This window comes from Lipotes vexillifer, unplaced genomic scaffold (genome assembly GCF_000442215.2).
Source record: "Lipotes vexillifer unplaced genomic scaffold, Lipotes_vexillifer_v1.1 scaffold69, whole genome shotgun sequence".
Classification (NCBI taxonomy): domain Eukaryota; kingdom Metazoa; phylum Chordata; class Mammalia; order Artiodactyla; family Lipotidae; genus Lipotes; species Lipotes vexillifer.
This window is the reverse complement of record NW_006790942.1, coordinates 6,456,356-6,473,227: the sequence shown is the minus strand read 5'-3', so window position 1 is coordinate 6,473,227 and position 16,872 is coordinate 6,456,356. Positions and strand designations below refer to the sequence as shown.

Sequence of the window (16,872 nt, the reverse complement as noted above, 5' to 3'; positions counted from 1 at the left end):
GGAATAAGGAGCAAATGATGTAAACTGAACGTAAAGCATTTAAAAATCCTAAAAACTTATTTTAACAAAATAGATCAAGGTAAAGCCTATAAAACATATCAAAGTAATCTCTCACTTTTATAATCCAATGACTCTGTTGTCCCAGAGCTGTAATTAAATGTGCAAGCATAGTCTTCCTGTGGGCGCGATATCTAGCCCGCTGTGGACTTCGAGCCTACAGTTTGCCACAGTGGGGTGCAGAGGAGGCAGAAAGAGCAGTCAAATATAGTAAATTCATTTTTAGTGTTGTCATTATAGACAGGGTTTCCAAGAGGTGACAGTGACCAACCTTAATACATCACCTACCTCATCTTTAATTTCAGAAAATTTACAGCGCAGGTCCTGACGTCGCCTTCATCTCACAGGTGAGGCGACTCAAGCTCAGCAGAGTTGAGTAACATGCCCGTAAGGTCAGAGCTGGAATTCAAACCCAACTCTGTTCAGCAATCAGAGCCTGGATTCTTTTTTTTTTTTTTTTTTAATTTATTTTTGACCGTGTTGGGTCTTTGTTGCTGCGCGCGGGCTTTCTCTAGCTGCGGCGAGCGGGGGCTACTCTTCGTTGCGGTGCGCGGGCTTCTCACTGTGGTGGCTTCTCTTGTTGCGGAGCTCGGGCTCTAGGCACGCTGGCTTCGGTAGTTGTGGCTCGCAGGCTCTAGAGCACAGGCTCAGTAGTTGTGGCGCGTGGGCTTAGTTGCTCCGCGGCATGTGGGATCTTCCCGGACCAGGGCTGGAACCCGTGTCCCATGCACTGGCAGGCGGATTCCCAACCACTGTACCACCAAGGAAGCCCAGATCCTGGATTCTTAAACGCTAGGCCTGCTGCCTCTCACTCTTAATCATTCTTGTAAATTCTTAACAGTTTCTTCTAAGAATTGGGAGGGTCTTTACATCCTAGTTAGTTCTGAAATTGAATGGTTGTGGAGAGCAAAGGACTCATCTCTTTACTGAAGTCTTCCTTTGGTCCCTAAGCCAAGGATATTGATAAAGCTCAGACAACTGACTTACCTGTCAACAGACTGGCTGTCGACCCACTGGGGAAAAGCCAACCTCCATCCACCATCTTGCCTTGTCTACAGCGGGGTTTGTGACCAGCAATTGATATTCAAAGGGTCCAATTGCCATTCTTTCCATCAGACGTTACTCTCAATAAGAGGGACACTCTTTGGGTGTCCTCGCATTTTAATGAACCAATAGTGTTTGAGTGAAGAGCTAAGACCTCGAGGGACTCGACCTTCAGTCACGTGTTTTGAGTCCTGCCTAGGTGTGCTGCCTGGCTGAGGGCCCGTGTTTTGCTCACAGTGCTGTAGTGAGGGGTGTTTCTCCTCAGAGGAAAGAATACAGAGGTCACGGCCCCCTCCCCAAGCTGAGGGCCAGAGCTCTGTGCAGAGAGAGCACCTTTCTACTAATTTATCCACTCAGAGACAGTTCATTTTCCATTTATACTCATACCTTAGATGAGCTGGCTGTGACCAACATTTCAGAATTGCATAAGGCCACACGTGGAAACTTAAGAGATGTGACTTTCCGTATAGCATCTTAACTGAATAGGAAAAAATAGAACAGATTACGTTGGACAAGTTACTCATCAATCTTTAAGTCAGTTCTATTCGTGTATCTCAGAAAGTGTTCTTATTGAGACGGTAGGACCTGATTTCAATTTACATTAATAATAGAGACAAAATGGCATGAACCCAAAATGGAGAGGCAGTACAGCTGCAGAGACCGCAGTGACTGAACTCACTTTTAACGATGCCTTGATCATTGTAGATAGTCAATAAAATAATTGTTGAAGGGACAAATGAACAAATGAGTGAATAAAAAATTAGTAGTAAAAGTTTAAATATTGGAAGAAATTACAGGCTAGTTTGTAGAATCTCAAATGAGTGAGTGAGTTGTGCACGCATGGAGCTCCCATCAGAGTTGGGGCGGGGGGGGGTGGCAGGTAGTAATAAGATAAACAGATAAATAACTAGGATCCCATGGAAAAAAATAAAACAGGGGGGCAGACTGCAGGGTGTGTGGAGGAACGGCAGGTCTTTTGCTGGGATGGATAAAGAAGGCCCCTCTCAAGAGCAGGTGGATGAGAAGAGGAAGCAGCCTTTAAGAATCAGAAGGTGCGGGCTTCCCTGGCGGTGCAGTGGTTGAGAGTCCGCCTTGCGATGCAGGGGGCGCGGATTCGTGAACCGGTCCGGGAAGATCCCACATGCCACGGAGCGGCTGGGCCCGTGAGCCATGGCCGCTGAGCCTGCGCGTTCGGAGCCTGTGCTCCACAACGGGAGAGGCCACAACCGCGACAGGCCCGCGTACCGCTAAAAAAAAAAAAAAAAAAAAAAAAAAAGAATCAGAAGGTGGGAAGGGTAGATACCAGCAGAGAGCAGTAGCACGGAAAAGGGGCTCCTGGCTGGAGGACCTAACTGGGAGGGGCGTGGCTTGTGCAGATGTGGAAGGGGAGCCTGGCGAGGAAGGGCGAGTGTTGGGCAACGAGGTTAGATTCATGGGTAGGTCACTGGAGTAGGATCCTGCAGGTTAAGGGGGCTGGAAGCCCCAACGAGTTGTCAACCCTACAATCAGGATCAGAGAGTCCGTCACCGCTCCATGTCACTCAGCTTATTTCACTCACAGTGGCCTGTGGGGCCAGTGTTCATGTCATCCAAGTGGGTCTTTAGCCTGTGGTTGTAGAGCTAATGAATGGGATTTGACCTGTCTGGTCCATCATCTTCATCCTGACAATGTTTGCTTCCTGGGCACGGGGGCCATGTTCCCATTTTCAAACACCAAACAAAGAAAAAGAGAGAAGGAGAAAGTTAATGGCTCCTGTATTTTTAAAGTAAAGTTTCATATTTCAGTATTACTTTAGTTATTTTATTATCCTTTTGAAAATGAATGTATCCTACAAAAATGATTGTGTAGTCCACTAGGAGTAATAGTTTGTTGTTTGTTTTTTTTTTCCTGGAATAATATTTTATACAGTAAGCCCATAGACCTGGGGTTTTTTGGGTCCAATTTTCTTCCTTTTTTTGTTCACTATATTGTCGAATGAGGTTAAGAGAAAAAAAAAATCATTAATATCTGTCAACTTCCTTTATAACCTTAAGAAAAAAATCTTTGTATGGTATCACACAGACAGATTTTCAATTTCCTTGTGTAATAAACAGCTGCTTTAGGATGTGGGTATAATTTAAAGGTTTAAAAAAATCACATTGAGATTGATGAATAAATCAGTTGTGAAGACAAAAACATTGATGCCTGTTGAAAATACCTCTCCAGACAGGCAGGAAATGAAATTAGTTCCCAGTAAAGTGTGGATATGAAGATCACTGTTTGGTATTGCTGCAGGCTTTTTTAGGACTTGCTGTGGTGGCACAACAAAACTGCTAGGGCTACAGAAATCTAATTAAAGAGCAAATGTCCCTTCTGACATCAAATTAATCTTTATCATGTTTCCTATTTTTATTTCAATCTGGCACCAGAAAATGAAATTTAAAATTCCAGGCATGCTACAAAACAGTTGGTGATTTTTCTCTTGAGCATTAAAATGCAAAATATTCAGCCTTGTTTAATTAGACTGCTAAGCAAACAGTTTTTCAAAAATTTATATCATCATTGTTGTTTCATATTTTCATCAGTAATAAAAACGTCCATAGTTCTGGGTTTGACCTCAACATCTCTTAATACAGTCTTCAGAAGAATGTTTCATTTTCTAAATTGAAAGCAAGTAAAATAATGGTCTTCAGGCTTTGCTTGTATTTTTCTTGGTCCTCGGTTGTTTTAATACTAGTGATCTTAAATTTAGGCACTGAAGTTAGCTGAATTTTAAATCTTTGAGCTTTGTAGATAATGCATAATTTTGGTTTTGTAAACTGAAGTTACCCATTTAATCTTAAAGTGATCACTTAAAAATTAATGTTCTCCTGCTATTCTCTCTCCCAAGCTTGAGGGACCATATTCACTGAATAGGAAGAAAAGACAATGGTCATTTCCGTTTTTTGATTGTGTGGTGTTGGGTGGAAGCAGGTTGATTTATTTTTATTTATTTTTTGCTTTCTCATATGTTTCCATACCTTCAACGCGAGATATTTTCAACTACTCTGTTTTTGAGACTTACTTACTTTTAGGTTACGTTTTGTTGATTGTGCAAAAATACAATGTGGAGAACTTTACATTAAAAAGATAGGAAAGCCTTGGTATTTACACAGTTATATTCCCCAGGCCTTTCCAAGATGAGCATCAAATAGTCAATGTTAAAACTTATTTATTGGAACACATGATTTATTGACCCACTACTGTGGGTTTGACCCTGAGAATATCCAGTAAGCAACACAAAACACTCTCTGGTCACTGGGCAGCCCTGATGACGGGGCTGAAATAAGAGTCAGCGCGAGGCTCTTCTCTCTGTGGACTTTTTCCTGCTGTCTGCCTAGCATCACACAGCATCACATGAGACACTCGGGCAAGAGGTCCAGAAAGCCGGACAGTAAGCCCCATAAAGACATTATGGGACCATAATGAAACGAATACAGTTTGCCGAAGCCAGTGAAACTCCTTGTGTCACAGAGGTACAGGATGGTCTGGAGAAAGAGAGGATGCCAGCCTGGAAAGGCCTGGAGAACCAAATATCCAGTTATATACCTCTCACTTCTCACCCCCCTCTTCTGGAAAATGTTTATGGCTGGAGCTGCAGGTGGTGTCTGCATAAACAAACTTACCTCCCACAAGCCAGTTGTTAGTTTAGGAAACATTCTATTCCTTCTAGTCTGTGTGAGGTCAAATAGCCCAGCTGGCTGAATACTCTACTTTTCAATGATTTGTCTTTCATGAGCAGCTTTGGTGGGAGTTTGCGTGGACATTGGCTTGAAGTCTTTAATCACGTGAATGGAAAATAAATTAATATCTTAAAGCCAATATTGAGAATTGAGGACATTTGATAATAGATGTCCTTGAGTCTTTACCCAAGGTACCCTCAAATGAGTGAAAGTCTAAGGAAATAGCCTTAGTTGAAAATCAATTTTCTGATCATTCTGCTGAATTTTTTAAAAAAGGTAAAAATCTCAACAATATTATGCCTTCAAAAGAAGCTCTCTGCAAGTACAGCCACAAGATTAATTAAGTTGCTTTTTTGGTCATTTCCAGTAAAGCTTGCTTATGCTGCTCTTGAATTCACCAGATAAGCTAAAAATAAATCTTAGCATATAATGCTTTTTGTTTACCAGATATAGCTGTCTACTTCAGAGATTCTGTCCTTGAATTTTTAATAGCTCTGCAAGGATTAAAAGTCAACACTTCACCATACCAGTGTATTAAAAGAACCTTCCTGAAGTCTGATTATTATTTAGTTAATAGACTTTTCAATTAAAAAATATTTGCTCTGTCTTATACTCTTCCTTCTCTGTGTTTTCCACTGGCAAGTTGTTTTGAATCTCCTTCCCTATATTAGTCCAACAACTGTTAAAAAGCTTTGGCTGAAATTTTTAGCTGAAAAAAAGAAGTACAAATAAAAGAAGAAGCAGATGGTCCCTTTGTGACTGACTGAAGAAAAAGGGTTTTGAGAACAATATGTGAATAGGTGTAGTCTAATAAAACACTCAGCCACCTGCTGCCTGGATCCTTCAAAAAAGATTCTGTTGCATATTCTGGGGATTAACTATTAATGTATCCTTAGGTTTGATAGAAAACATAAACTCTGAGGGGTTTAGGGCCTTTTCCCTTTGTTTTGATTGAGTTGGCTTTTCTAAATTTTAAATTGCTTCTAAATTCAATTTATCTGCTCAAGAGTATAATTCAAGGTTTTCTAACACATGGTTAAATGAAGGAAAGGTAAAAAGGTTGGGTGGTGGGCACTTCCTTTCCATCTTTGTTTTAAGTTTTCTGCATCCTCAGGATAAGCTTTTGCCCTTTCAGGGACACTAGCAAGAAGGCAGTAGTGTTTGCAAACAATGGATAAATACTTAGGTGCTTTTCTTCTTAAAAAGGCACTTTGATCCTTATTTGTGGACTTGCTTTCCCTTTCAGGGATTTAATCTTCCCGACTATCAGACTATAATCAATCCTACGTCTACAGCTGCACAAGTGGTCACCCAGGCCATGGAATATGTGCGCTCTGGGTGCAGAAATCCTCCCGCCCAGCCCGTGGACTGGAATGACTACTGCAGTAGTGGGTAAGTGGCCAGCCATCGCCACCTGGTGGCACACAGCTCTCATAGCAGGCATGTTGTGCCCTGCTCTCTGGTCGTTGGAAAGATCCGTCATTTCTTCCTGCTTTACAAAAGATAATCTAGAACGGTTCCGTGTTCGTGAAAGCAGAAATTTTTAAGCATCCTTCCAACCATTCCAAGAATAAATGCCTTTAGATCCTGTTGGCTTTTACTGTGCACTTTCCCAGTGCCCAACTCCACCCCTCAAGCTAGAGCAGATAGACACGTCCCCCTTGGTCACCTGTAGCAAGGCTGTCCTGTTAACAAGGCATCATCTGTCTGTTTTCTCTTCGCACAGGGGCATGCAGAGGGACAAAGCACTGTACCTTACCTGAAAATCCGAACACCTCTTCTTTCCACTGAGGCATTCAGGGAAGTCTTTTCACCGTGGATTGCTTTGTATAGTCAAGGCAGTTCTCCATTTTATTAGAAAAATACAAGTTGCTAAGCACTTAGGACCATTTGAGCTTGTGGGTCACCCACTCTGGAAGAAATAGTCATGCTTCTTTATTATTTTTTTAATCCTTTATGGACATTGTTTTTCTTCTTCCCTGAAGGAAATTTGGACCATTCAGATTTTATGTTGGTTTTTTGCTGTGAAGTGCTGCGCTATAGTAACTGCCTTAGCAACTATAGATGTCTTGGATAAAAGTCCTGGATTTTCCATTGGTTTTCATAATGGGTGTTTATATGAAACTACTAAAGACTTTTTAAATGGCTTGATGTAGCAGTCATAGCAAGTTTGTAAATAGCATCTATGTCACACTCTCCTAGAGTATAAAATGTGAATGTTTTTGTAGCTAAATTGTGATTTGAAACTGGCTCATTCCAGTTTATTGATTTCACAATAGGGGTTAAATTGGCAAACATTCATATTTTTACTTCATTTTTAAAACAACTGACTAATAGTTCTATATTTTCAAAGTATTTGAAAAAAAAACCGTATTCCCAAACGATTTTCATTTAAAAACAAATTGGCTTTGTCTCATTGATCAGACAAAAAGAAACTAGTGTGAAGGGAAGTGCAAACACGTTTATTTTGTACTGCAGAAAAATTGCTTTTTTGTATCACTTTTTGTGTAATGGTTAGTAAATGTCATTTAAGTCCTTTTATGTATAAAACTGCCAAATGCTTACCTGTTATTTTATTAGATGCAGAAACAGATTGGAAACAGCTAAATTATAACCTTTACATACGGCTCTGTATCATTTCTTCATACTGTGTCTGTATTTAATCTTTTTTTATGGAAACTCTTGCGCCTATTTATGAAATAATAAATATAGGTGTTTGTAAGTAAATTTGTTAGTATTTGAAAGAGGTTTCTTTGATGTTTTAACTTTTGCTGGCAAAAAAAAAAAAAATTCACGCTTGGTGTGAATACTTTAGTTTTTACAGTGAATAAAGCCAAATCTACTTTTCATTTTAGAAGGAAACTAAAGTAACCAGCCCTTATTTCTATATTTCTTTGGTTGACACAAACGAAAAGCTATGATATTTAAGAACTTTCTTCATAAAATAGAACAGAGAATTGCCCTAAAAGTCACATAGGCTCCAAGACTAAACAGATGGGTCTCTATCTGAAAGAAAAAGATGGCTTCTTGGTTCTCAGCTGGTTTTAGTCCATCTGTAAACTCCCTCCCCTCCCCACAAAAAAGAATTAAAGTCAAATCAATCAAATTCTGCAAGCTGCATGCTTTTCACAAAATCCAGAAAACATTTAGAAATTAAACCAGGGCGGGGAGGAATGAAAGGGGAAACATACTGTCAAGAATAGATCTAAAAATGAAAGGTGAGTAACCAGACAGGAAAAAGGAAAGGGGAAGCAGTCCCAATTTGAAAACCGTTGACAGAAATTGAGGTTCTTGCTGTCATTTGTGCCTCTACAAGCTACTGTCTTTTCAGAATTCCTGGGTCTTCCAGGAGAATTCTGAGGGTACTGGAGATCTGCTAAAGAACAAAAAGCACTGAGAATCTGGCTGAAAGTTTGCATAGCTTTTACATCAAAAAGAGCAAATTACACCCTTACAGAGGGTTTCTATCAAGAAAGCTAGTCTGGTTGGAAATCAAGAGAATGGCTGATGTCTTTTTCGTGGAATGTGTGAAATAAACTTAGCAATTTAACTAAATACAAATATATGCATTGTGTAATCCAGTCAGAATTAAAAAGACAAAAGGTTTGCTTGCTTTGGAATGATTTTAGGCATTGTACAACCTTGAATCAGCTGAGCATGTAATAACAAATACATAATGCAGATCCAATGTGATTATTAAAATGACTGTAGCTGAGAGCTCTAATTTTCCTGTCTTGAAACTGTATAAGAACTCATGTGATTAAGTTCACAGTTTATTGTTTGTCTGTTTAGTATTTTAGAAATATACCCGCGCTACTAATTACTTAATGTCTTTTATTTATTATATTATGATAAAGTAACATTTGCCCTTGTATTAAGTCTAAACTGAGAAGGTAATTACCGGAGTGAGAACAACCAGCTTTGACTTTGACAGGTGGGTTGTACAGGAAAGTACAGTGTTGTTTACAGTTTTTCTAGAGCAGGTGTGCAACCAGCGTAGAGAGAGTATTGAAACTCGATACCAAAAACAGTAAAAAATAAATAAATAAAAGAACACATCATAAACAAAAATTCTGACCATGCATGACCATATTCTATTTGGATATCCATCAGTCTCTGAAAGACAGACCCAGCCAGTTGAGGGATCCCAAATAAATTTCATGGCAGAAGCAATCAGGCACAGAAAGGATGAACAGCTGCCCCAGCCACAGGCGTTCCTTCCTGAAACACTGAGCACGCCCTCTGTCAGGTGTTGCCTGAGAAATCCTCTACTTTTAAGGAAACCAGAATCCAGCCTGAGCCCAGGAGCTACTAGCTTGTAACCGTAAGGACCAGTGATGGTGTCCACCGAGTTCCCTGCTATGTAACCTTCCACAGGATCCCGGGACCTCCAGTAAAAGCATTCTGAGAGACTCAACAATAATGCTGATCATTGAATATCTTTTCCAACACACCAAAGTCAAAATTATCTCATTAGAAAAGAAAAAAGACAAAAAGGTGTGACAGCGGCTAGGAGAGGTTGAGTTGTCTCTCTAACATCCACAAGAAAGAATAATCTAAAATCCCAATTCCCATTCTAATGTGGATGAGTTGACAATGGAAAAACAGTCAAATAATGACTTTCAGCTAGGCAAATTATCGAACAGAGCTAAGGATGAAAGCTGGTCTCTGTGATTGTTTTTATCTTGTTGCCTTAAAGGAAAGGAGTCCCTTCTGACTGAGGCATCAGTAGTCCATCAACGGTCATGACAACAAAGAACTGTGTCCTGACTCAGATTCATTGCTAAGAAATTTTTTTAATTTATGAATTCAAAATTTAAAATAGGCACACCAACAATCCATTTACCTTTCCTGTGGACCTTTTGCCTTTTGCAAAAGAGTTGCCACACATGTTTGGAAGGTAATTAGATTTAGCCATATGAAATTGCCTATATACAACCCCTTTACCTACAAAAATGGCAATTTCATACGGTTCCACCCAATATGGTTGAGAACTAGAGACGATGGGATTTTGGATACAACGTCAGTATGATTTCAGATGGAGTTAGAAGTTCTTTACAAAGTCCGAGGAGAAAAGACTCAAAGAAGTAATGTTGTGCTTGTTTACAAGATGCCCCACTTCCAGTCAGTCCCAGACAGCTGCGTTCAACCAAACAAAGAATATTTCAAATTACCAGATTCCAGGAAACCCCAAAAAACGTCCTATTTCTTTGGTATATTAAAAAAATTAATGTGGAAATTTGTAATGATTATCTGCTGGAACATGAAAGTTTTTGTTACACACAGATGTTCTCTTAATGCTTATTTGTTGAAAGGGGATTTGATCTGCATTTTCTTATTCCACTCGTAACTCTCATTTTAAGGTAACTACAGAAACACAGAGAAATTCACCTGTTTTGCTGATGGCTGAACATTGAAATAATGGCAAGGCAAGGTACAGAATTCACATCATAAGTTTAATCCCCAAACATTTATTACCCTGAGTCACCTAATGGATGAAACCGTGTGAGTCACCCAACAGTACAAATCTGTTTCCCTAAGGTAGAATAACTTCTTTACCTCCAAAGCAACTTGGAATGTCATAGCGCATAGTAGGTGCACAATAAATACAACGATATGTAGAAAAGTCAGTGGCACATCACAAATTATCCTCATCGCATAGCAGTTCTATGGTGTTTCCTTGATCATTTAAAAACTCTCTAAATGTAGAAGGGAATTAAATATTACTGACAAGTACTGGGAGGTGAAGAAGAATGGAAATTTTCCATTAAAATATTTTTTGTAACCTAAGGTTACAAGAAGATTGAAAGAAGGAATTTTAGAATGAGTTATGCTGTATTCTTTGGGTCTACATAATCAAACAAGAGTTTCTAGTTACAAACAAAATAAAAGATGGAATATACACTAGTCACATCGAGAAAATGAGAAGCCAAGGAGAAAAAAAGGTGTCAGACAAGTAGGAGTGTTGAGCGCAGGAGAGAAATTTCAGGAGCCAAGTTTATAGAATGCTAAATTAAAACACTGATGAACGGGATGTTGGGTTGTTTTTCTAATTACCAAGTGCAAGTATGACTTCTTGTAACAAATAGAAGACCCTATATCCTGGACTCTATTTAAATTACACCAGGATGAGAAGAAGTGGTCCTTTTTTAAACTTTTTTAAAATTTTTTAATTGGAGTAGAGTTGATTTACAATGTTGTGTTAGTTTCCACTGTACAGCAAAGTGAATCAGTGATACATATACTGTATCCACTCTTTTTTAGATTCTTTTCCCATATAGGCCACTACAGAGTATTGAGTAGAGTTCCCTGTGCTATATAGTAGGTCCTTATTAGTTATCTATTTTATAGAGAGTAGTGTGTCTATGTCAACACTAATTTCCCAATTTATCCCCCCCGCCCCCGATTTCCCCCCTGTAACCGTCCTTTTTTTTAAAAGATGCTCAAAGGAGATTTCCCTAGGTCTGTTTTGGACTAGGTCCCAGCATGGAAGAGCCTTCCCTCACAGAGAAGTTCCCGAGTCTTCACACAAGACTATTGCTTGTGCAAAGAGCGTGGGAGCTGCCTGACATCACAGTTCCGAAGGAGGGAGGCTGGGAGCTGCGGGAGGGAGGGGTCACTTCTAACGCAAGATAGACACAATGCAACACGTGTGTCTACAGCGACATGAGACTGTTTTCTCTTTTCTTACGCAGCCAGCGTCTTGTCCTTTGTATCCAGACCCAGATTACATTGTAGGAGGTAGGAGGTGAAGACGAAGTGCTTGCTCTGGACCTGGAGACCCCTGAGGACAGAGACGTGTAATTTGTCAGCACTGGTCAGACTTGTGCCTCATTATCTGAACCCACCAGCGCGCATCCTCAACTGTCGTCATTTCACATTTTATTAACAGCTTGCCAGCAAAGACATTTGAAAGTGAAATTTCATTCACTCTGACATGAGGCCAGAAAAAAAAAAAAATAGTGACTGGAAATGAAATGGAAAGACATAATTCTACATACAAAAAGAAAAAAAAAAATCATTCTAAAGAGAGGCTAAACCAAACTACAGTATTTTTAAAAATCATTCTAAAGAGAGACTAAACCAAACTACAGTATTTTAAAGGCTGCAGCGTCCCTGTTTGACAATTGTGTGTTTACAATAAGCCTAAGCATAATTGCTCTGATGGGCTGTCAGGGAAAAGATTAATTTGGCAAAGATTAGTATTGACTTGCTGTTTATTAAAGCTTTTAAACAGCTGTATCTGGCAGCATTCCTGTAAGTGCCTGTCATATCTGAAAATCAGCCTCACACCCTGGTGCTCGCCAGCTGTTACTAAACAATCTTTTACCACTTTGAATGTCTTTCTCCAGGCCAAAAAGCAAGAGCAAACTATTGCCAAATGAGCCTTTTTCTCCTCCTGTCACTTTTTTTTTTTAAGGTGGGAGTGGGGAGCTTCTGAATGCTGAAATGTCAGCTCGTGGCCGATGGCTTAGCTGATAAGAGGTGCGGAAGTCAGTAGGTGGTTTGGGTGCTAGATGAATGCATTCCCCACATAGAGAGTGCCGGTGCTGTGAACTCACCTCGCACAGACAAAAAACCACAGTGTGCAACTGTTGGAAGGCAAAAAAGGTTTTCAAGACAGTTAGAAATTGGCGATCAAAGGCTTAGCACCATCAGATTTCCAAAACTAATGTTTTGTTTCCTCAGACTGGCACATGCCCTATCAGCCACAGGCTGGGCAAGGGCCCTACAGTGGGACGCTGAGGAAAGTTCAGTGCTGGCCATTCATCTTTATCCTGTGAACTGGGGTTCCTCACTAGAACTCTGGAAGGGGACAAAGGCACTTGCTAAAACATGCACCTCGCATTTTGATTCAGTGGAAACCTGTAGAATAAGACAGATTTGGATGTTTTGAAGTCCGTAAAAGAAAGGGCAGATTAAGTTTTGTACTGGAACAAGACCCAGTAGTTTCAAATCCAAGTACAGTCACAAAGGCAATGGAAAGAATAACATTCCAATGTAGTTAGACATCAGGCTATAAAGGGCCCAGTGTTATGGTGAGAGTCACATTAGTCTTTCCAATATGACTGCTTTTACGAAGATTAATCTCAACCTTTTCTAGTTGCAACAGGCAGAGCAGATGCAAGAGGATATGGTCATCTCTTAACCCTTCCACTGTTGGCACTTTCCGTTAAACCTCGTGTGTGGGTGTGTGTGTGTCGGAGGTGGGGAAGGAATTGGCCTAGGAGCTACGCTTTCAGGATGGACATTTAAAGCAGGTGTTTTTCAATGTTTAACCTCCAAATAACTTTTTTTGGAAGTCTTTGCTATTGATGCAGTCTGATGCCTGACATTTGAATTAGAATCAAATCCAGTCAAAGTCCAAGGCATAGACAAATGTATCCTACTGCTCAGCCCTAAGAGTGTGCCATTCCTCCATGGTCATCCACGAGCCCTACCCCTAATCCTCGACATACAACCCACAGATGGGCGAAATAGTACTAACTCAGCACTTAAGTAGAGAAATGAAGTGACTCGCTGTTGAGAACAGAAGGCAAGATGTGTGTTTCACTGAGCCCCACAGAACCCACTGAGCTGGGCTACCTGCTTGGAGCATTCATTCCTGGTGGAGCTCATGCCCAGGCAATGGGCAAAGGGAAATCTGAGTGCAGAATCCACTTAAAAATGAATCCATGGCCCTAAGTCACAGAGTGTTCTAAGTCCTAAAATAGCCCTAGACTTATGGGTACTGTGGCCACTTTCTAGGGCAAGAGCTGCTGCTGTAGGGACCTGCCCACCCAGAAACTAGGCCAAATACTGAACTGTGCAGAAATGCACCCTCTCGGCTTGATCCGATGGTTCCTCAGACCTTACCTGGAAGGGGCAGTGCCCTAGCTCGAGTCCAAGCACACCTGCTGCTGATTGAGTTCAGAGAATACAGCATCAACCTTGTAGTCCAAAAAAATTAATATTATTTCTAATAGAATCCAAGGAAGTCCAGGGTGAGGGCAGGGGGAATGGATTACTTAAGGCGTGTTTTGCAGGAGAACATTTGGCAAACTTTTCTGCATAGTTTCATAGATTTCGTTCTCTCCCATCAGATGAGTAAACTGAGTGTGGGAAGTGAGGAATAAACTAATTCAAAGATTAAATCTGATGAAGCCAACAGACTAGGTGAGAGTCCAGTGAGTTGTGGGGGACTCCACTGTGGTTGCACAAGAACCAAAGAGAGCAGTTAAGGAAATGATGCCATCCCCATGGCACGTGGTCCGTGGATAAAGTCCTTCCAGAAACAACATTATTGGTATGATGTTCAAACATGTACAAGTTGTACCTTATGAAAGCAGCTCGCACCAACAATCATAGCTAGATTTATCTTTGACCTAGTTTTATCCAGTTTCCAAAGCCTGAGGAAACCCCTTAGAATTCACCTCTCCGTAAATTGTAACCAGTTCTGTGGAGTATTCTGTATTTTGTTTTGTTTTTGTTTTTTTATCAAGGTAGACCCACCGAAACCTAAATCTGGTCTTGGCAAGAGTTTCATACAAGAAGAAAGGAAGAATATGGTCTATCTAAATGTGACTGCAGTTTCCGGGTAGTATTACAAAATACACTTATCTACAAAGCCATTCTCGCTGTTGAGTTGGGTCATTTTTAACACCTGGTTTCAAGATGTGGTTTCAGCAGACCAACACAGCAGAAGTGTTAGATGGGGTTTCTCTCTCTCTCTCTCTCTCTCTCTCTCTCTCTCTCTCTCTCATTCTCTCTAGTCTTCCTTTTCTTACAGGGCAAAGATTCTGCTACTCTATTTAACTCACCAGTTTCTTGAATGACTTCTGGTCTTGTGTTTCCAGAACGTTCACCCTCTTCACAGGGACCACAGGGGGAGCCAGGTTGCCAGCAGCCAGCACAGGTTGGCCTCCATCGTCACTTTGCTGATCACTTTGCTAAGTCTCAGATAGATGGAAAGAAACTCCGCGTTCTCTCTCCCCTCTCCTTACTGATGTAAAGCAAACAGAATCCTGTCAGGACCTTTCTGTAAGACTTCCCACTCCACACTGCACATGGTTTGGATAAAAACGATTAGTTTCATTTATTCAAACAGCTACATTTCACCAAAATGAGTCTATTTTTAGCATTTTGGCTAAAGGTTCTTTTTCCCATTTTTGTAGCTGTAAAGGAGTTTACTGATGTTTCAGACTTTAATCATCATTATTCCTGCCACCCAACGAGCTTTTGGACTAGAGTGAATTTGATGAGTCCTCTATGAGGGAATTTACATTTTTACAAAGTGGCCTTAGAATTGCTTTACACATTTAACTTATGTATCATTTCTTACAACCTTTGAGTGTTTGCATTTTTCCATGAGGTTAGTTTTGACCTTTTCAACTTCACTGTAAATATTGTGTATGCTGCCAAACATAATAATGCCAGCGCTTTATCTTGGTTTTATCTTGATGTCATTACTTTGGAGAATATTTTCACTTGGACAGCACACCATACTGAAAAAAGGACTCTTAAAATACATATTCAAGGAGTGAAACTGCAAATAAGCAACTGCAAAACTTTACCCACTTATTGGTTGTTGTGCAGAGTTGACATACACTACTTGCTAGATGTTACCTTGCGTTCCTGGGTTAAGACAAGAATTTTAAAAAATTATCTGCTGTTATTTAAGGATTAAAATGGTGGGTGGAAATATGTAATAATCTTCTCTAGTGACTCACAACAAGAACTATATAGTGGTGTGAAAACTTGGCTGATTTCTCGAAACGTATCTGGTGTAAACTAAGCAACTTGTCTTCCAACTCCAGTTTCCCTCTCCCCACCTCCCTAGCCTCGATGGGTATATTTCTGACTGTTTTCCCGACGGTATCACATGTGCCTGTGTGCTCAGTGGCCAGGGAGATGAGAAGATTCACTCCTTTGCTTATTTCCCTCTTGGTTATTAGGTAGCCTCAAGCTCTGCCATTCCTTTGGAGATTTTAAAGGCACCAAGGATTGATGCTTTATAGGATCAAGCTGGAGCATGTCAGCGTCCAAACCTGACTTTCTCCACCACTAGGTTTTAAAATAGCCCTTTAATTATTTTTTAACCCATCGGATGTAATAGACACGATGTAATAGACACAAAGTCACTTTCACTAGCTGCCCATAGTTGTGGATTATGTGCCTGCATGCACGAATCTGAAAGTGGTATGGAGGAATCATAAATTAAAGCTGTATTCCTCAAACCTTTGTGTATTAAAAGTAGGTTCCCAGGCTCCATTCTCAGATAAGTTGATGTAGTTAGTCTAGAGTGATGCCCTAGTGTCTGCATTTCTTTAGCTATCACAAGAGATTTCCGTGCAGGCATCCACAGAATAACCTGTAAGGGGAGGGCCAGTCAATCTTGCCATCAACTTTGAAGACTTTGAGATTCTCTGTTGCCAATTCCTGGGGTTAATACGGACTTGAGGAATCAGCTTCTGATAATAAAAACACACTCAGCTCATATATCTCTAAATTATCTAAGTCAAGCTCTTGGTCTTACACAGCAAGCACTCTCAGGGCAGAGAGGCCAGGCCTGTACGGCGCTCAGCAATGCCATCTTCCCTGTTATCCTGAACGTGGAGGCATCCATCCCCATCCTTGCTGCCTCATTTAGTGCTCTAGGAAGGAAGGAGGAGGAAGAACCAGAAGAGAAGGAGCAATGCCTATAGCAGGACGCCAAAACTTCCCCAGAAATCCCCAACCCATCTCCACTTACATCCCATTGACCAGAACAATGTCACAGGGTTGTCCCTGGATGTTCATTGCCCCTTAAATAAACCAGAGTTCTGTTAGTGCAGAAGACTGGGAGAACAGACAATTGCAAGATGGGGTATCAGTGTCCAACACACCAGCCTCCACTGATTCATCCGAAGCCTTTTCTGCTGCCCCGCTACTGACTTTGCTCTTGAAAAATATCCCGAAGGGTCCCCTGGTTGCCGACTACAGAGGCCTTATATTCCTCATTCATCTTCCCTGATTTCTCTGCTGCTTTTGGCAATATTGAAACCCTCCCCCAGATCTCTCCCTTCATTCTTACTTCTCCTGAATGCTAGAC

General features: G+C 40.7%; 1 protein-coding gene across 1 annotated transcript in view; it reads left to right on the top strand.

Annotated features, from left to right (window-relative positions):
* TOX (thymocyte selection associated high mobility group box) overlaps positions 1 to 7,525 on the top strand; it is a 304,689-nt gene extending 297,164 nt beyond the window's left edge. Inside the window, exons 8-9 of the mRNA XM_007464057.1 lie at positions 6,049 to 6,194; positions 6,529 to 7,525. Coding sequence (XP_007464119.1) covers positions 6,049 to 6,194; positions 6,529 to 6,565 — 183 coding nt within the window. The 3' untranslated portion in view covers positions 6,566 to 7,525. The remainder of the gene's footprint in view (positions 1 to 6,048; positions 6,195 to 6,528) is intronic.
* The last annotated feature ends 9,347 nt before the right edge of the window (positions 7,526 to 16,872 follow it).